We start from the raw sequence: 23,031 nt of genomic DNA on the forward strand, positions 1-23,031 counted from the left end.
TGCCTGAAATCCTAGCTACTCAGGAGGCTGGGATCTGAGCATGACAGTTCAAAGTCAGCCCAGGTAGGAAAGTCTGTGAGGCTCTTCTTTCCAATTAACCAGCAAAAAGCTGGAAGTGGAGGTGTGGCTCAAGTGGTAGAGTACCCCCTTGAGTGAAATGCTAAAGGACCATGCCCAGGCCCTGCGTTCAAGCCCCAGTACAAACACAAAAACCCAAATCCTCAAAATAAGAACACCAGCAAAAACACATTTTGGGGGTTTTATCCCTGGATTCTGGTGCATACTTGTGAATTTGTATTTCTGACAAGTTCTCAGGGATGCTGATGGTCCAGGCCCATTCTTACACTACCACCATTTTAGTTGTTAACATCCCAGTAAAGAAATGCAGTATTATATTCTTTAGTTTGTTTTTTTTTAAATTTTGTTTATTTTTTGTTTATGTGCTACTGAGGAATCGAACCCAGGGCCTCATGCATGCTAGGCAAGCGCTCTACCACGAAGCCGCATTCCTACCCCTGTTCCCCCCTTTTTTTTTGCACTGCATGTTAAACCCATCCCTGGCTACCATGAAACTTCTAACAGGCCATGGCTGACTGCTTCTGTGTTCTTTGGTCTTTTCACAGGAAGCAGGAGCTGGCCAACAGCTCAGACGTAACCCTTCCAGACCGGCCGCTGTCCCCTCCTCTCACTGCGCCCCCCACCATGAAGGTAAGAGGCTCAGAAACAGGAGGGAGGGGAAGGGCTCCAGGCCTTGCTGTTATTTGGGCTCCCTGCCCAGCCGCTCCTGTCCTAGTGGAGGCTTTGGAAGGTTGGACGCCTCTGGAGACAGTGTCTAATTAAGGTCACCAGTGAGAGAGGAAAGTGTGACTGAGACTTAGGGATGTTGTGCCAGGGGGCAGGGAGGAGATAGACTGGGGTTGAGATGGGGTTGACAGGATGCTTGTAGTTAGAGAGAGGCCTTATGGAGTGTGTGTGAGGCCTTAAGGAGTATGTGTATGTGTGGGTTAGGAACAAGGGGTTTAGGCTAGAGGAAATGGGGAGGACAATATAACTGGGTGTCATTTTAATTTAATTTAACTTAGTTGTTTTTAATGCTGGTACTAGAGATTGAACTCAGGGCCTAGATGCTATCCCTAAGCTTTTTTTTTATTTTCAAGGCTAGTGCTCTACCATTTGAGCCACAGCTCTCCTTCTGGTTTTTTTGGTGGTTAGAGATAAGAGTTTCACAGACTTTCATGCCTGGATTGTCTTTGAACCATAATCCTCAGAATCTTAGCCTCCTGAGTAGATAAGATTACAGGTGAGAGTCACCTGTGCCTGGCTCAGCTGGGTATCTTAAGGGAGGGTTGCCAAGGACTTTGGGAAGATCTCTTAGGACTTGAGTGGCACTGGCATGCTGGGCCACTCTGACTGGGCTCCTGGATGGCCCTGACCCTCCAGTCCCTATGGGAGAATTGCCCTGGAGACTCTGGGGGTGGACTGGCAGCTCCTTGTCTATTAGCACTTGATTCAGAAGCCTCTTTTCTGGGGAGACTATCTAAGGACTATCCCAGATCTAGGACCCTTCCTATTCTAGAAAGGGGGCAGTCTTTCCTCCTGACCTCCACTTCCTTCTACCTTTCCGTTCCACTGGCTGGATAACCACACAGGCCCAAGATGGCCCCCAGGGAGGACTGTTGGCTCAGCTATGACCTGCCTAGGCTGCTGTGCATCGCTCCTCCTCCTTCTCTCCCTCCTTCACGCTTTGTCAGGTGAAGACTAGCTCTGAGGAAGTCACCTGCCTCTTTAGTCATCTGGGGGACATGTAGGCCAGCTCCTGTCTCTGTCCTGGGGCTCTGTGCTGAAGTGACTCACTGGGAAATAATTAGGCATCTCTTCCCTGCTGCTCCATACTGCTCCCCCTCTTCCCTGACCTACTCCAGTGGAGGTGACACCCCGATAGGAAGCAGATGACTACTGTCTGTCTTCCTCTCACCATCCCATAGTGCCCCTCCTCCCCCCAGCACAGAGCCATGTAGCTTACACTGAGGGGTGTCAGGGTACTGGGGGGAGGCACTGAGAGCCAGACCACCCTAGTTAGCCTAGTCCACAATTGGTATGAGGCCCATCTTTTGGGGTGGTTGGTTGCTATACTGAGTTGCAGCCTTTGGATGTTGGAAGGTTGTCTCTGTGTTCATGGATGGCAGGAGTTTGTAGGGAGAACTCAACCTAGAAGGAGTCATTAAGTTTACTTGGTGGTGTTACTCACAGGCTAGTTTAATTTCAGTCAACACTCAGAACTTACCTGATGTTATTATGTTTGTCAGGACACTTGATTGCAAGTGACAGAAACATAACTCATTTTAACTTGGGCAAAAGGTATTTATTTGTTTGGTATTTGACCATTTGACCTTTGTAATGGCAAGCATAGATGCCAGGCATGGCTCCACCTTTGAATTCTGTTTCTTTCCCTCTTTTTTTTCCCTCCCTCCCTCCCTCCCTCCCTCCCTCCGTCCCTCCCTTCCTTCCTTCCTTCCTTCCTTCTTTCCTTCCTTCCTTCCTTCCTTCCCTTAGACTTTCACTCAAGGCTAGTGCTCTTCCATTTGAGCCACATCTTTACTTTCAGCATTCTGCTGGTTAATTGGAGATGAGTTTCATGAACTTTTAAGCCCAGGCTAGCTTTGAACCTTGATTGTCAGATCTTAGCCTCCTGAGTAGCTGGGATTACAAGGATGAGCTAACCGGTACCTGTCTAAGATGATGGGATATTTGAATAGTTATCCTGGATGTTGTGTGGAGAATATGTGAGAGGGAGCAGAATAGAAATTAGGAGATGAACTAAAGGCCACTTCAGGAACTAGGGGGAGAAGATGAGGCCTGACTCCATCCTGTAGGCTTATTTGGATGTAATTTGACATTAGATTTCTCAGGCGACAGATTGAGGAGATAAGAGGTTTGGAGGAGGGACTCAGGAGATGACAATGGACCCCAGATGTAGAGCAACTGGATGTGATGAAGCCATCCCTTGAGACAGTTGTTAAGTGCTGGGCTGGACATGCCTGCCAGAGGAGGAATGGGCTTGTCAGTGAATAGCTGGGTATTTGGAGTCAGGCTTAGAAGAAAGGTGTTGGTAGGAGGTTGGGCTCCAGGAGTGGTTCTTATGGAGAAGGGAATGGAAGGTTTGGGATGGGTCAGCTCTTCGGAGGAGAGAGGGTGGAGCGAGAAGAAGATGAGTTACTGGGCTTCTCCAGTGGGTTCTCCCAGGTAAAGTTGGTGCTGGGGCCTCTGGAGGAGAGGCTGGACTTCAACAGGGAGGAAGTCCCTTCACAGTGAGGGACAGGCTACAGTATCCTGTGCTGTAGAGAGGTCAAGTATAATGTGGAATGTGCAGAGTAGCTTCTGGCTGCTGGTATATGGCTGAGACCAGTTCTGGGGAAATGTGGGGAGGTGGTGACAGCACATGGCAGAGGGAAGGTGGTAAGGGTTGGAGAGTGTGGATGGTGAACCCTGGTTGGGGAGACCTGAGTGTGGCTGTGTTGAAAGGAGGGAGGAGGAGGCAGGGAGAAGGGGGCGGGGAGATCTGTTCTTTGTGGCAGTCAAAGGCTGGGAGGTGGGGAGAGAGGAGGCCTCAAAAAGGCCCAGGGTGGGTCTGTGTCCTTCAAGGGAGCCTCAACCATGCCCAATCAGAAGGCATTCCCTGACCTAAAGGCTGTGTGCTTGCTATCTTTGAACTCAGCTCCAAGATTCCCATTCTTTGACTTTTCCATCTATACTTGAAGGGTGGGGTTAGCTGGGGAGAGAAGAGGATATGAAACTTGTTTTGAGGATTCAGCCTGGGGTTGGTACTGATGTCAGGATGTCATCTCCTGGGTCTTGAACTCAGAGCTTAGGGGTTGTTCCTGAGGTTTTCTCTTTTGCTCAAGACTGACACTCCATCACCTGAGCTTTACTTCTGGATTTTGATAGTTAATTGGAGATAAGAGTCTTATGGATTTTCCTGCTTGGGCTGACTTCAAATTGTGATCTTCAGATCTCAGGCTCCTCAGTAGCTAGGATTACTGGCATGAACCACCATGAAGTGCCTGGCTCTTCAAGGATTTTAAAATTCAGTCCTACTTTCATACCAGTCTGCTCCCCACAGAGGAGCATCCCTGTCGCATTTTGGCTGTGATTACCCAATAGTGTCATCACCTTGCTGCTGTTTGTCCCCAACTGTGAGTCCTGTAGAATAGCAACCTTATCCTGGTCTTTGGTATTCCAGGCCCTGGTTAGAAGCTTGGGCTTGGGATATGACTATTGATTGATACTTCAATCAATATTGGAGGTTCTTACTCTTGTCTTGATCCTCCCGCTCTCCTGTCCTTCCCCCCAATCCCAGCTTTGCCTATATCTCATATCCCAGTAGACCTGGCTCCCTCATCTTCAAGGTAGGGATTAGGCCTCTGCTTTGTTAACATCTTCTCAGGTTATTTTTACATATTGAGGCCTGAGATGCTCCCCCCACCTTCCCTTGGCCAGGCAAGCTCAGGGTAGGGTGAGGGTGGAATATTCCTTTGGTCAATTAGCTTGGTAGTCAGAATTCAGGGATGAACAGTCCATTTCATTTATAGATGAACTGGCATGGAGTCCCAGAATGGAGAAACTCTGTTCCATGGAAGGTAGTTGTTTGTGCTCCTTCTAGAGTTCCACTGAAAAAGATTAATTCTAAGTCTAAAACACTTTTGGTAGAATGCTTTTCTCATTCCACCATGCACATCAAGATGTAGCCCTTCTTCTAGTAGCTTCTTCAGGAAGAAAGAACTACTATGCCTCCAGCCACTGCCTGTCACTACTGCAACTATTCCATACATCATGCTCCTCTTTGCTGTTTATGGTTTTCAATTGGATCTTCCTCCTCCTCCTCCCCCTCCTCCTCCTCCTCCTCCTCCTCCTCCTCCTCTTATTCCTCCTCTTCCTGTGCTGAGAAAAAGCATACAAGAGAAACAGAGCAGATGGGCTGAATGGGAGCCCAGTTCCCAGCCTGAGCTCCAACTGTGGACTGGCAGGGTGGGCTGGGAGGGTGGTTGGGGCCTGTCTTCCTAGGATAGCTGTTGACTGTTTCCAGGGCCACAGTTTCCATACATCTGGTTTTCATGCCAACAGGGTCATCAGGCATTTAGGAGGGCCAGCTGTGTCCTCAGAATTGGGCCAGGCCAGGTGGAGGCCGGGGTCCTTGACCTCTCAAAGAGCTTGCTGCTGACAGGGCACCTTAGCTAAGCAGAAGCAACCATATGGCCCAGTGTGTGAGAAGCTCACATGGGAGATGCAGTTTCTCAGTGTGGTGGAGACAGGAGATGGGTTGGGTTGGGGAGGAGGAAGGGGCTCCACCGGGAACCCGGGTGGGTGGGATTGGGCCTACTCCTGAGACTGTAGACCACAACCTTTTCAGTTCCTGAGAAGGGAAGGTGTTGCAGATGACCCTCTGAATCCTCTTGAGTCAGAGTCTTTCATTGAGGTTGTCTATGCTGGGATTTGATGTGACCTTGACTTGAGCTGTCAGACTTGCCTGTGGAGCCCCATGAATATCTGGGCTGCTAGGTCAGCTTCTACATCCATTTCTGTGCAAGTCAGAGGCAGCCCTCTGCCAGACCTTCTTTCTAGAAGAGGGCAATGGAGGTAGGGTGGGGTTTCCCCAGCCAGTGTGCTGCTAATTTTATGCGGACATGAGAAGCCCTCTAACCAGGGACCAGGGGCTTATGCCCATGATCCTAGCTGCTCAGGAGGCTGCAATCTGAAACCCAGCCAAAGCAGACAAATCTATGAGACTCTGATCTCCAATTAGCCAGCAAAGAGCTGGAAGTAAAGGTATGGGTCAAGTGGTAGTGCACCGGCCTTGAAAAAAAAAGCCAAGCAAGAGTGTGAGGCCATGAGTCTATGCCTCAATACTGGTGTGCACGCGTGTGAGCACACATGCGTGTGCGCACGTGCGCGCGCGCGCGCACACACACACACACACACACACACACACATGCGCACGCCTCTAGGGAGTATCTTCATGGCAGAAGGCAAATAAGTTCTCCTGTCTGTCTGAGGAGCCAGGGCATGTCCTAGCCATGTGAACAGGTGACATGGATGGAGTCTCTGGGAAAGCCTTTGTGGAGAGATGCTTGGGTCCAGCCTGGATGGGGGTCAAGAACATCAGCAAGGATAGATCTTTATGCCCCACTACTACTGTTGGATGGAAGGATGCTCAGCTGGTATTCCTGTTGGGGCTCTGTGGTTCTGGGAGAGCCCTCTCTGATCTCTACTCTGACCTTTTTGAGGGGTCTTGATAAGGTGCTGTCACCTATGAGTGGGCATGTGCTATGGAGACTCTAGGAACACTTGATACCTGCTCCTACCTAAATGGATCTACCCCTCGTGTGTATACTTACAAATCAAAAGCTTAAATGTATGCTTATTTTTTTAATTAAAAAATTTTGTGTGTATATGCCAGTACTGTGGCTTGAGCTAATGGTTTTACACTGTTGCTCAACTTTCTGGCTCATGACTGGTGCCCTTCCCACGTGCACTATACCTCTCTTATCTCCAACTGACCACAAGAAAGGTTGGAAATGGAGCTGTGGCTCAAGTGGTATAGTTCAAGCCTTGAGAAAAAATGCTCAGAATCAGTGCCCAGGCCCTGATTTCAAGCCCCAGTACTGGCACATACACACAAAAACAACAACAACAATAAAAGCAACCAAAAAACCAAAAAAAAAAAAAAATCAACAAACCCAGAGAACTTTGTTTCTGAAAAATGAAACTTTGTATCTAAGATAGCAATGACTACTCACTAGACACTAGGTTGAACATGAACTATACAACTTATGGATAGGGATAGAGAAAAACTAGGAGAGAGGGAGGGGAGGGGGTGACATTATCCAAAAAGAAATATATTTATGAAACTGTAACTACTCTGTACATCACCATAATGACAATAATAAAAAATAGGAAACAAAAGGTAGCAGTGCCTAGTCTGGAAACCAAAAGGTAGCAGTGCCAGTCTGGAAGCAAGTCTACCACAGTCTTTGCTAAAAGTTTCTCCTCAGCAAAATGGTTTCTGCCCAGCTAGGTGTCCATAGTTGAGGAGCCTTACCCATGGAATGATCCAGAAATTGTGTTCCATGTAAATGGCGGTTTTTTTGTGAACCTGTGTATCAGACACAAACCCCTGGTTGATAAATGTGGATGATCAAGGGAGTGCTAAAGACCCAAACCAAGGATCTGGTCTAGCAAAATGAAGTTAGGTCTAGAAGAAGAGGCTGGGACCACAGCTTTCTGGATGTGACTCCCACCTTCTGCTTCCTGATCTGCACAGATGTCTTAGACCAGGAAGAACTGAAGGCCAGCTTCCTCCCTAAGTTTCTGATATTGGACTCTGAAGAGACTTCGATAGTCCAGGGCTACAAAGACTTCACATTCATGATCTCTTGGTCTCTATCTGTGGTTTCCTTCCTAATTCCTTTTGCCTGCATCTAATATTAAAATGAGCCTGGATTTGTTTGGGCCAGATGCTCCCCTCATGGGAAACCTTGGAAGTCGGTGGGGGCCACATGGGGATACAACCACCCTCTCTGCCTGAGTGGTCTGTTACCTGGGGTGTCTGGATAACTGGTGGAGGTGCTTGATTATCAAGCCCTCCTCCCTCAGGCTTTTTCTTCCACTTGGTCTAGTCTCAGCCTGGGCTGCCTCTGTCTCAGAAATCCTGGACAGAGTGCTTGGTATTCAGGGTGTCGCCCTGACAATGCTTCCTAGGATGCTGCAGCCCCGATCCTGCCACTTGCCTTTGCAGGACTGACTAGCCACCCCACCCTGGTGATACAGCACCTGCCAAGTCCTGCCTCTTCTGATGGAGTGTGCCAGGCCTGGCTCGGAGCCCAGGTCCTGGTCCTGGGCTTTAGTAACCATTGGTGTGACCTTGTGCAGTTTAATAATACTCAGAGACCTCCACTCCTTCATTTGTAGGACTGTGCTCACCCATAGGATTTGCTGGGAAGAGAAAGTGGGCAGGCCAGGGCTTCATAAAGGACTTGGCACCATATGGGCATTGGATAGCGGTACATGGGGGTACAGTGGTTGTCGTAGTCAGTGAGCCAAACCCTTGGAGGATAACTATAGTGACAGGCCCAGATCCTTTCCCCACCCCCATGCACAATATCATTTATGAGATATCGAAGCCTGGTTGTCCAGGGCCTTCGTTCCCAATGGACAGTGGCTTCTATTTGTTTCCAAAGGAATGTCACCCAAGCAGTTCTGAGCTCCAGTAGGTACCCCGTATGTGTTTTCCTCCACTTGACCCCCTCCCTCTGTACTCCTACCCCCACCCCAGGCCCCTTGGAAGCTCCCTGATCTTGGCTGAGTTGTGGAGATGGGAGTTCCAGGCCTTGGCATGTGTGTTGGTTTCTATAGCAGCAGTAACGAGTGACTGCAAACTTGGTGGGCAGCTTAAAACAACAGAAATGTATTCTCCCACGGTTCCAGAGCCCAGTGAAGGTGTCCATGGGGCCTTGCTCCCTACAGAGGCTCTGGAGTGGGGTGTGTATGTGTGTGTGTGTGGGGAATCCTTGTTTGCCTCTTTCAGTCACTGGCTGGTGTCTCCAGGGAATCCCGTGCTATCTTCATACAGCCTCACCTTCTGGGTGTCATTACTTTATGCATCTCTCTCTTCTATAAGGATACTTGTTGGATGTAGAGCCCACTTGGGTGGTCCAGGAGAGTGAGATCATCTTCAGATATGTATCTTAATTACCTTTGCTATTCCATTCCCTATATGTTCCTATAACAAATCCTTACACCGGGTAATTTTTAACCATTAGGCATTTATTTCTCACAGTTGTCCAGGTACTGGGGTCTGGTGGTGGCTTGCTCTGTTTCTCCTCCTCCTTATTTGGTGCCTTAGCTCAGAGCCTTAGCTTTTTTGCTCGTCTAGTGTTCTACCACTTGAGCCCCAGCACTACTTTAGGGTTGTTTTTTCTGGTTTAATTGAGATAAGTTTCATGGACTTTCCCATTTGGGCCGGCTTTTGAACTGCCATCCTCACATCTCAGCCTTCTGAGTACCTGGGATAACAGATGTGAACTACTGGCTCTTGGCTTCTCTTTTCTTTTTTGAAGATAGTGAAGAGGGATTTATTAGGTAAGTAGTGGGGCGAGGTTGGCAGTTTGAGTAAGGACAGACCACCTAACTAGTGGCAGTGTGCCTCAAGAGATACGGTGGTCTGTTGGATAAAGACTAACTGCATGGAATCTTTAGTGATTTGGAGTTTTATGCAGTAGGTGGCTTGTGGGTGAAGTTCTCCCTTTATGGCCCCAAACCCAGTGGTTTGAGACTATGCAGTGGCTGCCCAGGCTTGGGAAGGCATTTGCTATGCATTGGACTCTTTATTGCCCTCCTTCGGTCAGTGCTGCCTGCCTGAGCCAGGTCCTATCTGTCAATCATTCCATCCTCAGGGGGCTTGCCTACCTAGACTCTGAGCAGCTTTACCAGGAGAAGGTAGGACCATTATCTTAATTGGTAGACCAGCGAGTGGGCCACCTGGGGCTTCAGAATGGAATCTTAGAGCCCAGGGTAGTCTCCATTCCTGCTCATTCATGCCTACCCAGATGCCCACACTAACATCTTCCTTCAAAAGCTCAAGACCCTGAATTCTTTCAGAGTGTGGACTCCATGATTAATCCAAAAGCCTAGTGTTTTCTTTGAGAAGATAAATAAATAAATATATGTGTGTATATAATGACTTTTCTTTTATTCCAGTAAACAAAAAATCTTCAAACTTTATTAATAAAATGATATATGCTTGCTATGAAAAAGTTTAAGTGATTTTAAAGTACAAAGAAGTATATTATTAAAAATTAATGATGCCCTAATGACCCTGTGAGCCAGAAATATCCATTATTACTGTTTGCTAAGCATGCACATAGCTTGGCTCCTTCACACAGATAGAGTCACTCTGTTTATGATCCTTTGAAATATGAAGAGTCCAATTTGATTTCCTTTGCATTTAGCTGATGATTAAAAAAAAACACCTACTGGCTCAGAGGAATTGCTGGATTAGAGAGATATTTCTTCTCTATGAAAGATGTTAATTTGTATCAATTGTATAAAGATGAGGAAGATTATTATTAAAAAATTCCCAACCTTTGAGAGAAAAATATGTATATATGTATATATGTATGTGTATGTGTGTATCTGTCTGTCTGTCTGTCTGTCTATCTATCTATCTATCTATTTATCTTTGTACCAAAACTAGAGCTTGAATTTAGAGCCTCACACTCTCACTTGGCTTTTTCTGCTCAAGGCTAGTACTCCACCACTTGAACCACAGTTCTAACTGGATTTTACTGGCTAACTGCAGATAAGAGTCCCATGGACTTTCCTGCCTGGCCTGGCTTCAAACCTTAATCTTCAGATCTCAGACTCTTGCATAGTTAGGATTACAGGTGTGAGCCATCAGCACCCAGCAAGGGTAGAAATAATTTCAGAAATGAGTTATTTCAACTCTTTTACCCTGTGGTTAGCTTCTTGCTTTGAAATATGATTTTGGAGGGAAGATGGGATGGTGAATATGGGTCCTCAGGAGAGTATGCTCCCTTTGAGATGCACTGCGGCTTTTAGAACAGGAGGTTGGGTAACAGGTTTGTCTCTCCAGCTACATAATGGGAGCCTTCCAGAGCCTAGGCTCCATTACACATCCAAATCAAGCTGAGCCCATCCTGGGGGTGAATTGAGATTGTAAGGAAATTACACTGGCTGAGCTGATTTGATTTGGCAGTGGGACCGAGAAGTTTCTGAAATGTCAGATGTTAATATGATGGCTGGCTGGCTTGACATGGAAAGCCAGGAATTGGGGAGGGGGGCGGTGGATGGCTGGCTGGGTGGCATCATCTGTTGTATTGAGGGAATGTGGGTAAAAAGAAATGGGAGGGGAAGGGGAAGAGGCAAAGAGGGCAAGGAGGGAAGGAAGATAGAGGGAGGAGGAGGGAGGCTAGTAGTGATGGATCAAAAGGAGAGGTTGGGGATGAGAGGGAAGTAGAGGAGTTATCAGCTGTAGGTCTGAGCTGACTTTATGTGCAGACAGGTTTGGTTTTACCAATCCAATTCATTTCAAGCTGGGTTCAATGGCTCAGGACTGTAATCCTAGCTACTCAGGAGGCTGAGGTCTGAGGACTATGCGTTTGAAGCCAGTCCAGGCAGGAAAGTCCATGAGACTTTTATCTCTAATTAACCAGCATATAGCTGGAAGTGGAGCTGTGGCTCAAATGTAGTATTGGCATGTGCGCACGTACACATGCATATACATATAATAATAATAATAATAGTAATAATAATGTATCTTTCTTTTGTCAGTCTTGGGGCCTGAACTCTGTCTGGGCACTGTCCCTCAGCTCTTCAGCTCAAGGCTAGTGCTCTACCACTTGAGCCACAGCACCAGTCCCAGCTTTTTCTGCTTATGTGGTGCTGAGGAATCGAACCCAGGGCCTCATGCATGCAAGGCAAGCACTCTACCACTGAGCCACCTTCCCAGCCTAATGATGTATCTTGATACTGTAGGGGATATGCTCTCTCTAGTCATTTGCAAGATAAGGGTGTTGCATGTTTCTTCCTGGAGTTTTTCTTCTCCAGGTGGCCGGTCCTCTGAGGTGACCAGAATAATATCTCATTTCTGAGATGACATAAGGATTAGGATGATTCTGAGTCAGATCTCATCCCACTGTGGGCGTCGTGATGGGGCTCAAGCTACTCAGGTGCCCTGAGGGCTATTCTCTTGTGTGGGCAGCATAGGGGGCGAATGGCGCCTGGGAGACAGGAGGCAGCTTGCTGCGGCTGACTTAGGCCGGACCTCATGCTTCATGGCTCTGGTTGAGCTGGGACTATGAGAGCTCTGTGATTGGATCATATAATGACTGCAAGGGGTAAGGACTACCCTCTGGAAAGGACGCAAGCCAGTGCATGGTCTGCTCTCTCTGTGTAGTAGTTGCGCTAAGAGAAACTTATCCAGATAAGCTTAAGAAAAAAAAAAGGAAAGAGTCAGGAAATCCTTAGCCAATGTGCTCTCAGGCATTTTCTCAAAGAAACTGATGTTAGGATCCATGAGGAGGAACTTCTAGGCCCCAGCACTTCCGAGTAAACACCGCCCCCCCCCCCCTGCCCCCCCCCACCTCAAACCTTACAACAGCAAAGCAGAAAGTCAATCAGGAGTCATGATCAGATTGGAGAAGCTGGAAAGTGATTTGCAAAGCCTGGGGGAGGATCCAGCAAGCATCTGAACCTTGTCATGAGAGAACAAGGCTGAGCTGGGCATCCAGAGCCCAGAGTTACCTGAGGTTGGTGCTGGTGCCAACGGTAGTAGCCAGGAAGCCAGGCTTACTAGCCACTAACTATCCCAGCCTGATCTAGGGTGGAAAACTCCACCTCCTACTGGCAAATCCTACATCTTGTTGGGATCATGGGTTTGGGTTTCCTGCTTGGGCTTAGTGGAAGTTAAGAGTCTGTTTCTGGTCTTGAGGAGGAGCTCTGAGCTTCAAGGCAGTTGTCAGAGTTCACTCCCGAATGGGAATGCATGTTGTAGTGTGAATTCAGTTTTGTGCACTGAGGGAAGGTTACCAGTTCAGAGGCCAAAGTGTTAGGTCTTCCTTTTTCACAAAGGCAGATGGGATTTGAACCTATCAAGAGGTTGCTGATAGTTTCTTACAGATGCTGTTAACAAATGCCTACAATCTTCAGAACTTAAGACAACATGAATTTAGTATTATATGTTTCTGGAGCTCACAATTCTGAAGTGGGTCTTACTGGGCTAACATCACAATATTGGCACACTGCATTCCTCTCCAGTGTTCTGGGGAAGAAATGATTTCTTCATCTTTCTCAGCTTCTAAAAGGCTCACCTGCATGTCTGGGCTCCTGGCCCCATTCTCCTGCCTTTGAAACTAGCAATGTTGTATCAGGTCCTTCTCATGCTGCCATCTCTGGTTCTTGGTCTTCTTCCTCTTACTCCTAATTAAGTCTCCTGGGGCTGGGTGCTAGTGGCTCACATATATAATTCTAGCTACTCAGGAGGCTGAGAACTGGAGGATCGCACCTCGAAGCCAGCCAAGCAGCAAAGTTGGCATGACTCTATATCCAATTAACCAGCAAAGAGCTGGGCTTAGTGGTATGGATCAAATGGTAGAGCACTGGCTGTAAGCAAGAAAGCAGAACAAGAGTGAAGCCTTGAGTTCAAACCTTAGTCCAGTGGAGGAGGATTCTTAGTTATGTTGGGTCTACTTTTTTTTTTTTTTTTGGCCACTTTTCCCATCTCAGGGTCAGCTGATTGTTGGCCTTGATTCTGACTGCAACCTTAGTCCCTGGTGCTGTGTAATCTTACACATTCACAGGTTGTGGGGATTAGGACAAGCTTATCTTAAAAAAATATTTTATTGTCAAGGTGATACACAGAGGGGTTACAGTTACACACATAAGGTTGTGAGTACATTTCTTGTTGAACATTGTTACTCCCTCCCTTGTTTTTCTCCTACTCTCCCTCCCTCCCTCCCTCCCACCCAGGACAAGATTATCTAGTATGTATGTGTTTGTGGGGGACATATGGATTGTTATTCAGCCCACTCCAAGGCCAGGTCACTTTCAGTGTTTAGTGGGAGGGACTGGGCCTTGTTCAGACCGCGGTTCCTCATCTATAATGATTTTTTTTTTGTCTGTCATGGGGCCTGTTGCTGTCCCTCAGGGAAAGGAAAGCACTATACCACTAAGCTACCTTTCCAGCCCCTAAAGTGGTGGTCTTTATCTGCTCCTTAGAAGAAGTCCTGTGGGCATCTTTCTGTGGGATTCCATGAATTCTGTGGGTCTCCATCCTCTGTGAGTCTGGGATGGATTATATGGTTCCTTGTGTCCCTCATCCCCCCCTCCCCCCCCCCCCACCCCACACCCTTCTTGCACAACTGTGAAGGGTGAGCCATGGCAAATGTCCCTGACTTCTCCTGCTGAGAAAAGGAGGTCACATCACCCTCCTGTCACTTTAGACATCACCTTCATTTCATAACCTTCTGTGGGGAGACTGTCAGTCTCTCATCCAGGTGGGAAGGTAATGAAGAAAAGGTAATAAAAGGTAATGAAAAAAAAAAGTAATAAAAAAGGACATATGGGGGCTGGGAAGGTGGCTCAGTGGTAGAGTGCTTGCCTTGCATGCATGAGGCCCTGGGTTCAATTCCTCAGCGCCACATAAGCAGAAAAAGCCAAAAGTGGTGCTATGGCTCCAGTGTTAGAGCACTAGCCTTGAGCTGAAGAGCTGAAGGACAGTGCCCAGGCCCAGAGTTCAGGCACCACAAGTTAAAAAAAAAAAAAAAAAAAAAAGACATATGTCAGCTTTATTCACCTAGCTTTGAGAGGGACTTGTCCAATCTTAAAAGAAGAGGCTATCCCTTACCTCCAAGTACACATTGTCATCTTCCTCTGATCTCACCTGAACCTTTCTTGCTTCAGTTTCAGCCTGCTAGCTCCCAGGTTGGCAGGTGGGGGAAACAGCAAATAACCTGTCATCTGTTTCTATATATTCATCTGTTCTAATAATGCTACTACCTACCAGTTTGGTTCCAAGGACTGGGGCCACCCTCTTCTGCTTCCCATTGGGGTGGGCATCTGTGGAGCAGAATACGGATCCAGAGACATCAGGGCTGAGTGGGGGAGTGGTAAGGGGGGCACTTCATCCTACTCAAACTAGCTGTGCTTAGATAACCCTCCTCGGATGACCTGCCTGGCATGGAAAGTCCCCCTCCTGGTCCCCCACACCAGATAGTGTTGCCTGGCTACTGGGAGGCTCTGGCAGGGAGAGTAAACAGGCACACATGTTTGCAATTCAATATTACTGCCTGGCAAACGCTACATCAGGGCCTTCCAGCCCACCGATAATCTGTAATTCTCCCCGCTCCATGTATGTGGGGGGCTCTGCACTAAGACCCAGATGGTCTCTTCTGGGAATTGGCCATCAGCTGTTGTGTGGTGGGGGAGGGTGGAGGGAGTGAGCTGGTTACAGCCTTAAGCCCAGGAGGACAGTCACCCTGATCTCACTGGGCTGAGACTCCTGGAGACTTCTAGAGATCCTGGGGCTGGCTGGGCGCTCAGCTGGCTAGATTGTCCAGTTCCCGGGACTCCAGGGACAGCTTGTTGAAATTTCTGAATGGCTCGGTCTGGGAAGAGGTTGCTATGGTGGGGGCCTGCCCTGTGGAAGGTGGGCATGGGATACCCATCATGAGTGAAAGGTGAAATTCAGACCAGCCATGTCCTCTGATAAGACAGCATCAGTTGAGATGAAGGCACACTTTTCGTAGTCCATTCTGAGATCCATCTGCACTATGAAGTGCAGAAGCACTTCATAGGCTAGCTGTGGGACTGCTGAGTGGGAATTCATGTAGGAACATTGAATGTCATGTGGAATACCCTTGCTTCTCCCTGAGGCAAGGCAGGGGTCCTAACAGCTGGTGAAGTGGGGGGGGGGCGGGCAGAACACCCACCCCACCTACAGAGATTGTGAAAGAAGTCCAGTCTCCCCTTGCTGGAAGTATCCATGAGTCTGCTGCTCAGGGCATCTCTCAAGATACTTGATGGAGTGGTGGTCAAGTAAGGTCATTCTTGGCGGGAGCATTGGGCATCAGCATGAGCAGGCCAGAACGATTGTTCTCCACGCATGCCTTGTGTTATGTAACCCAGGCTGGTCTGGAACTCTGGCTCCTCATGTCTCAGCCTCCCAAGTGCTGAGAATACAGGTGTGCACCACCGCAGTTGTAATCTTGCCCTCTTCTATAGGGCAGGATTCTCCACCCCTAGTCTAGAGCCTCCATCCTTCCTTCCAAATCTCACTCAAAGAACAGATAGGGGCCTCCTCCCCAGGCAGCCTTTTGTAAACTCTTCCTGAGAGTTGGGTTGCCCTTGCTTAGGCAGGTGGTCTGACATTTCAGCTACACACTAGCCATTTTTACTTCAGTTACTTTTCAGAGAGGGTCTCACATTTTTGCTCCTGATTGGCCTTTGACTGCAATTCCTCTACCTATGGCCTATGCCAGCCTATGCATAGCTGGATGATAGATGCTTCTCACATCCAGCTTATTGACTGAGATGGGGGTCTTCCTAAAGTTTTTTTTTTTTTTTTTTTGCCTGAACAGGCCTCAAGCTACAAGTCTGATCTCTGCCCCCAGAGTATTTAGGATTATAGGTGTGAACCACCATACTTGGCCATGATGCAGCATCTGATTGGTGCTCTGAAGGAGAGACAAGAAAGGTGTTTTGATACTATGTCTTGAAGGGAGATATGTGAGAACATCCAATATGTGGGAGATGTGGCTTATCCCGGGTGGAGGGGGCAAGCAAGGAAGACTCCTGGAGAAGGTGACAGGTGAGCTGTACCCAGAAGATATGGCTGTATGAATGGCCAAGAATGTGCCTGAACTCTGGAAATGACAAGTGCAAAGGTACTGGGGTAGAGAAAAGAGAGTATTTGCACCTTTAGGACAGAAGGGAAGTAGGAGATTGGCTGAGGGGACTACGAGGAGGTAGAACACACTGGCCACAGGTAGCCTGGGAAGGGGTTTGGATTTCAATCACAAGCGTCACGTGATTTACATCTGGCAACCATGAGGAAAATAGGTTATCCTTAGCAGGGACAGGAGGAGGGAGACTCAGCAGGAGGCCATCGCTAGAAACTGGCAGGCCGTGTTGAGGGCTTGGTCCTGACGTTGAGAATGGGGATGTTGAGAACTGTGTGGGTGAAGGTTGTGTTGGGGAGATGAGGACAGTGTGGACTGATGGATTGGAAAGAACTGGTGAAAGAGAAGGATCTCCGTGCTTCACCTTCCTTGTAGGTCTTGTGCAAGGGGTGGGGTTTCCTCCCAGTTTTCTGAGATACAGATGGGAGGGGAGCTCAGGTGCTCTAGCTGTGGCCTGGTCCTTCCTGGCCCCCTTGTGGCCAACATCATCAGTACCACAGTTTGCCTGTGGCTGAGTCAAGCTGGAGAGTTGCAAGGCCCCTGAATGCCTGCTGTGCCAGCTGGTAGAACCAAGAACCCAACCCCACCATGGTGCCCACCACTGGTAGCCGAATGACTCAGGCATCCCTGGAGACCAGGCCCAGATGCCTCTTCACTCAGAACGAGGACTTCTGCTGGGGGCCTCTGGGTCCTAATTTAGCTTCTACTTTAATCTTGCTCAGTTCTCAGCTTCAGTCCTAGGTCTGGGCAGGTGCCACCTGCCCTGGGGATCAGGCACCAGTACCACTTAGACCAGCTGCATTGTATGCATTGATCTCTTTTGCTAACAGAGGAATTGGATGGGAAGAAAAAGGCCAAGGTCTTTAACCTGGAAACCTTCACTCTCCCTCCCTCTTGTGCGTTTTTTTTTCTTTTTGTTCCTGTAATACTGGGTCTTGAACTGTGAGCCTGGGTGCTGTCCTTTATCTTTTTTGCTCAAGGTCAGCACTTTACCACTTGGGTCACAGCTTCACTTCTGACTTTTGGTGGTTAATTGGAGATGAGTCTCATGGACTTTTCTGTCTGAGCTGGCTTCTAACTTTAATCCTCAGCTCTCAGCCTCCTGAGTAGCTAAGGTTACAGGTGTGAGCCACCAGTATTTGGCTTGTGCTTGTTTTGAATTGGGACTCTGAGAAGACAAATTGGGAACAATTGCACCTAATAACTGCTTATGGAAGGAGGGCATGTGTGCAGCTGGTGATGGTCTTTGCCTTTGGGGCTCATAAACCTCCCTAGGCCTGGGCATGTGTGTTTGCATAAGCAAGTGTTGAGAGAGAGAGAGAGAGAGAGAGAGAGAGAGAGAGAGAGAGAGAGAGAGAGAGAAAGAGAGAGTGAGAGAGTGTGTGTGTGTGTCCCTGCATGTGTGCTCTGGGTAGCTCCATGTTAGCTGTGTTCTGCATGTCTGTTTGGGGGTAGATAGTACAAGACTTCGCAGAATGATTGTCTTTGTACCTGAGTGATATCCTCAGCCTGGAAGTGAGACAGGCAGCCCAGGATCCTTCCAGAATCCTTGTTAGGGTTTCCATTTGCCCCAGCACCCTGCATGTTGGCCCCAGCTGGCAAAGTAGGGGTGGGGGTGGGGCAGTTGTGTTATTTGACATATGATCTAAGGGAGCTACTTAGCATGGAAGTCCCCCCTGAGCTTGTACTTGTATGCGTATAATTAGGCTGTTGGAGCTTGGGGAATGAAGTATTTATTTAGGTAATCACTAACTAGAAAATGGGGAAGGAAAAGAACATACAATTTGTAGACATTGTCTCTCTCTCTTCTTCCTGCAGGTTAATTTGAAATGAAACTTGCAGCAACTGGGGAAGCTAGCTATCCCCTCCCGTCCCCCCATGTCACTGTGGTGAGGGGAAGGCTGGGATTCTTGTAGGTAGGGGCCACCATGACCAAATTAGGGTGACTCAGATGGCATCTCAGCGTTACCAGTTCCCCACACCTCTTTTCCAATACCAGTGGCACCAAAATATATATTGATGTCTCCAGTTCGCATGTTGAATGAACACCTACTATGTGTTTGGTAAGGAGCAGGCTCCAGGGGAACCCCAGTAACCTGTGGTCTCAGGTACAAGAAGTGCCCAGACCTGTGAAATTCTGGATGGGCTCATGTCTACCTGTGCTGGTATGAGCCTGGGGTGTGGGGCACTTTGGTTTTCTTCTTTGCCTGAAAGCAGATCGTGGGCAGCTGGGCAGTATCTCTGAAGCAGGAGGCTGAAGCAACAAAGCTCCTCTCTGATGGGGCAGCAAATGGCCCCTCTGGGGGACACTCATGGCCCAATGGAGAGGATGGGAGAGCGGTCAACTGCATATCCCGTGATAAGTGTGGAAACGGAGGTGCAGAGAAAGGGGAGGTTCATCAGGAAGGCTGTGGGTATGTGCTGTATCTTGGGAAATGGTGTTTGGTGTTTTAGAAAATGGGGAGTTTCATTCTTTGACTCATTTTTCTCCAGGCAGCCCAGGAAATGGGTTGCGTAGTAGAAAGGACACTTCATGTTCAAGACTAGTGAATGGAGCTGTGGTTAATAGTCAAGTTGCTGGCAGGACTTGGACCCCCTCTCTGGTGATCACTGTGTTCACAGTTCCCTGAGAGGAGGCTGACTGTGTCTGGAGGCTGTGGGAGATGGAGAGGAGCCCCAGAAGGGCAGGGTGGACTGCGGGCAGGTCCGGCCACCACTTCCTGTTCTGTGATGAGCTCTCTCTGGACAGGTAGACTGAGAAGCTTTTTTACTTCCTTTGTTCTCCAGGAAGGAGTCCAGGCTGGGACTGGGGAGGAGGCTGACGGGTATTGGGTCCACAGTACTTTGGTCTCCAGACTTGCCAGAGGAGGGGAAGGAGAGAGATGGCAGCAAGGCTCAGAGGTTTCCCACTGCCCTGTTCAAAACCAGAGTCCAAAATCAGGCACTGGTGGCTCATGCCTGTAATCCTAGCTACTCAGGAGGCTGCGATCTGAGGATCAGGATTTGAAGCCAGCTTGGGCAGAAAAGTCCATGAGACTTATCTGCAATTAACCACCAAAAAAGCCTGCAGTGGAGGCGTGGCTCAGGTGGTAGATTGCCAGCTTTGAGTGAAGAAGCCAAGCCGAGACCCTGAGTTCAAGTCCCAGTACAGGTGGGCACACATGCACACATACCACTTGCACACAAATCCAAGGTCGAAGCTAGAGTCCAAGTGCACAATGTAGTGTGGTTGAACTTTCCATTCTCAAAGAGCAGCAGGAAAGGGGGCAGTAGGGCAGGGAAGAAAGGGCAGTGATTCTGGGTTCTTCAGAGACCACCATGGAGCAGGGACCACCTTGGAGTGTGGAAAGAGGCAGCCAGACCTCCCTGTACCCAGCCAGATGCCCACCCACCAGGACAGCTCAGGGGACAGCCAGGGACAAGGAAGCCTGGGGGGAGGCAGAGATTTTCTTGGCTACACCCAGAGGGACCCAGCAGAGAAGACTGGGAGACCCCAGAGGTTCTGGTGAGACCAAAGCCAAACCAGCCCCTTCTCATCTCCTTGACCCTGGGTCTTTCTTTAGGAGTCTCCCTGAGAAGGTCAAACTCACTCTATTACACACTCATCCAGGGTTGTCTCAAGTAACCCAGTGAGATTTCCACAACTGTTTTTCCAATTCCTCCACTTGGCTGAGAACAAGCCGAGTCTCACTTTGTGGGGAAGACTGGAAGTTTCAGGCCACAGGCTGGAGCTCTGCCATCAGACACCACAAAGCCTGGCTGGGAGAGTCTCCAGGGCACCTTAACCAGTGCTGCAAAGCCCCAGCTGTTTCCCTTGAAAGTGGGACTGGTTGCCCGAAGGCAGCCTTGTACTGACCTTACCCTTTGCAAACATCTCACTGCTTTCCCTCCTCTCAGAGAGTGTTGTTGCTGCTTGTCTGTGTTGCTTTGATACTATAGTGAAATACCTGAGGCTAGATAGCTTTCTAAAGAGAAGAGGTTCTGGAGGTCCATCTGAATGGCGAAGGGTTTCTTGCTGGCAGAGTCTCAAGATGGCACAGGGCATCATTCTAGTTCAAGAGGCAGGGGACTTGTGTCTGATCTCTCTTCTGATTCCTCTCTTATTACAAAACAAACCATCAGGACTTAGTTGTGGATACTCTACTCTGGTGTCTTTATCTAATCCTAATCAGCTCCCCAAAGTCCTGCCTCTAAGCATCACAGTTATTTAAGTTTACCTCTTAATACTTTACAATGGGGGTGAAATTTTTATTTTTGTTAGTCATGGGGCTTGAACTCAGGGCTTTTGTGCCCTGAATTTGAGCTTTTTTGATCCAGGCTAGTGCTCTATCATGTTGAGCCACAGCACCACTTCTGGTTTTCTGGAGATAAGAGTCCCATAGACTTTTCTACTTGGGCTGGCTTTGAACCACAATCCTTAGATCTCAGCCTCCTAAGTAGCTCAGTACAGGTGTGAGCCACCTGTGCCAGGCTAGTGGGGGTGAAATTTAGTCCACAAACCCTCTGGGTACACAATAGACCATATCTAGACCATAGCAGTGTCTGCGTTCCATCTTCCTCCTGTTAGTGCAGTCCTTTTCAGTTTACAAGTCATTCCCTTGAGCGCTTCTGGTTCTCACAGCCATCCTGCAAGAGAAGAAAAATGATGTCTCCTCTTTCCGATAAGGAAACGGAGGTGTAGAGAACTGAAGCGCTTACTCCCTGTAGCTAGCTGGTAAGACCCAGACCCCAGGCTTGTGATTTGAAGTTCAGTGTTCCCTCCAGTACTCCAAGAAATAATTACTGAGAACAAATAATTACTGAGTGTCTTTGCTGTATTTCATTGTTTCTGCGATATGTTTACATTTCCATTTCCCCTCTCTCATGTAACCATGTTGTTAAATGAGCATCTCACAAGCCAACGTTTATAACTGTCAGTAGGTTTCTTTCTTTTATTAGTGGCCCATAAAATAATGTGTATCTTACAGTGGTTGTTGTTTGAAACTGGATGAAATCTGGTGTGTGTACATCTCGGGTGTGTGGAGATACGGCTTTCAGGTTTTGAGGAAAGACCAGGAAGTCCCAGCTATTAGCATAAGGCAGAATGGAACACCTGGCCCAACCAAGCCAAGGGTTATGGGATTATGGTTGTGAACTTCAGAAGGGGATTAGGGGATGGAGGTGTGGCTTAGTGATATGAGGCATGCCTAGCATGCTTGAGGTCTTGGGTTCAAACCCCAGCACTGCTAAAAACAAAACCCAAGAAGCAAAACCAAACCTGAGCACTTGTTCTTTCTGTGCAAACCACCTTCCCTGCTACATTGCTAAGCATAGAAGCATGGTCGTTCAAAATTAGACCCCAAGGGCCAGCCATGGGTTCACATCTCTGCCATGGGTTCACATCGCTGCCTGTTGACCTTGTGATTTATCTCTGAGCCTGCTTCTCCAGCTGCACCATTGTGGGGCTGGTGAGAATCTCCGCTGTAAGGTACAGGTTGTTGCAGCATTAGACAAGAGAACACATGGGAGGTATTCAGTCACTGGTCTGCATATAATGAGAGCTCAATAGATGTCAGCCTCATCATTACAGAATCATGCAATTGATTCTGAAAAGTCATCAGATTTAGAGCCAGCAGACATTAATTGATTGCTGCCATTCTATTTGTCATCTTGGGTCATCTTTGGAAGCACACCAGGGTGTGGGGTGGGAGTTGTTAGTTCAGCTTTCCAAGTGAAGAAAATGAAGAAGGCTAGCGGAGGTCACAGGGCTGTGATCTGGATGCTGGTATATCCGATTGTCAGAGTGGCATTCTTTTCCCGGGACTCCAGCTCCTGGAGAAAAATCCCAGGGACTGAGTGAGATTGCCCTTTGTAGTCACCAGCCCCCACCAGTGCCTGGCCCAGAGACCGGTGACTTAGTTCTGTACATCACACCTTCCTTCCTTCCTGCTTCAGTGCATTTCTGGACCAGGAGCAGGGCCTTGGACACAGGGGTACAGAATCCAAGGGGATGGTGGAAGGGTTCCAGGGCTCAGGAGGACCAGAAAAGAGCTTCACTCTTTTCTTCCCCAAAGATGGTCTTTTATGCCATAATTTTAGGGCAGGGCTCCCTCTTGTATGTGGCACCTCCAAATAAGCGAGGTGGCCCAGTTCACATCTGGAACTCTGCCCTCTCCTCTCCATCCCATCTGATGGACCCTTACTAAGGCATTCTCTATTGAGCTTTGTCCTCCTTCAACCCCTGGGGACATCTCCTGGCCCTTCTGTCCTTCTGTGGGATGCTGGCAGCTGGCACAGATTGGATGGATTGGAGAGAGGAAGTGGGCTCTGTGTCTGAGTGGAGAAAGTAGAGTCAGGAAGAGCCTTCTGTCTTGGGGCCTGGGGCAGGGAGGGAAGATGGCTGACCATCACCTTGTAGTGGACTTACATCATTCACATCCCATCCTGTCCTGCAACTGACTTGCAAAGTGGATGGATCCCTCCATTTTACAGATAGGGAAACAGAGTCTCAGCCTGAGTAGCCAGTCACATAGTTCATCAGCCACAGAATCATGAGTTAAAAGCTTGTCTGTTTCAGGAT

At 48.4% G+C, this 23,031-nt stretch overlaps 1 protein-coding gene across 4 annotated transcripts in view; it reads left to right on the forward strand.

Annotated features, from left to right (window-relative positions):
* The window catches only part of Rap1gap2 (RAP1 GTPase activating protein 2), a 174,024-nt gene that overhangs the window by 83,762 nt on the left and 67,231 nt on the right, over positions 1–23,031 (forward strand). For all 4 annotated transcript variants that reach the window (XR_006146740.1, XM_042673926.1, XM_042673923.1 and 1 more), the window contains one exon: positions 624–708. Coding sequence is in view for 3 of the 4 variants with exons in the window: in XM_042673926.1 (XP_042529860.1) it covers positions 624–708 (85 nt within the window). In the remaining variant the exon portion in view is untranslated. The remainder of the gene's footprint in view (positions 1–623; positions 709–23,031) is intronic.

This window comes from Dipodomys spectabilis, unplaced genomic scaffold, assembly GCF_019054845.1.
Source record: "Dipodomys spectabilis isolate Male_0828 unplaced genomic scaffold, ASM1905484v1 ptg000018l, whole genome shotgun sequence".
Classification (NCBI taxonomy): domain Eukaryota; kingdom Metazoa; phylum Chordata; class Mammalia; order Rodentia; family Heteromyidae; genus Dipodomys; species Dipodomys spectabilis.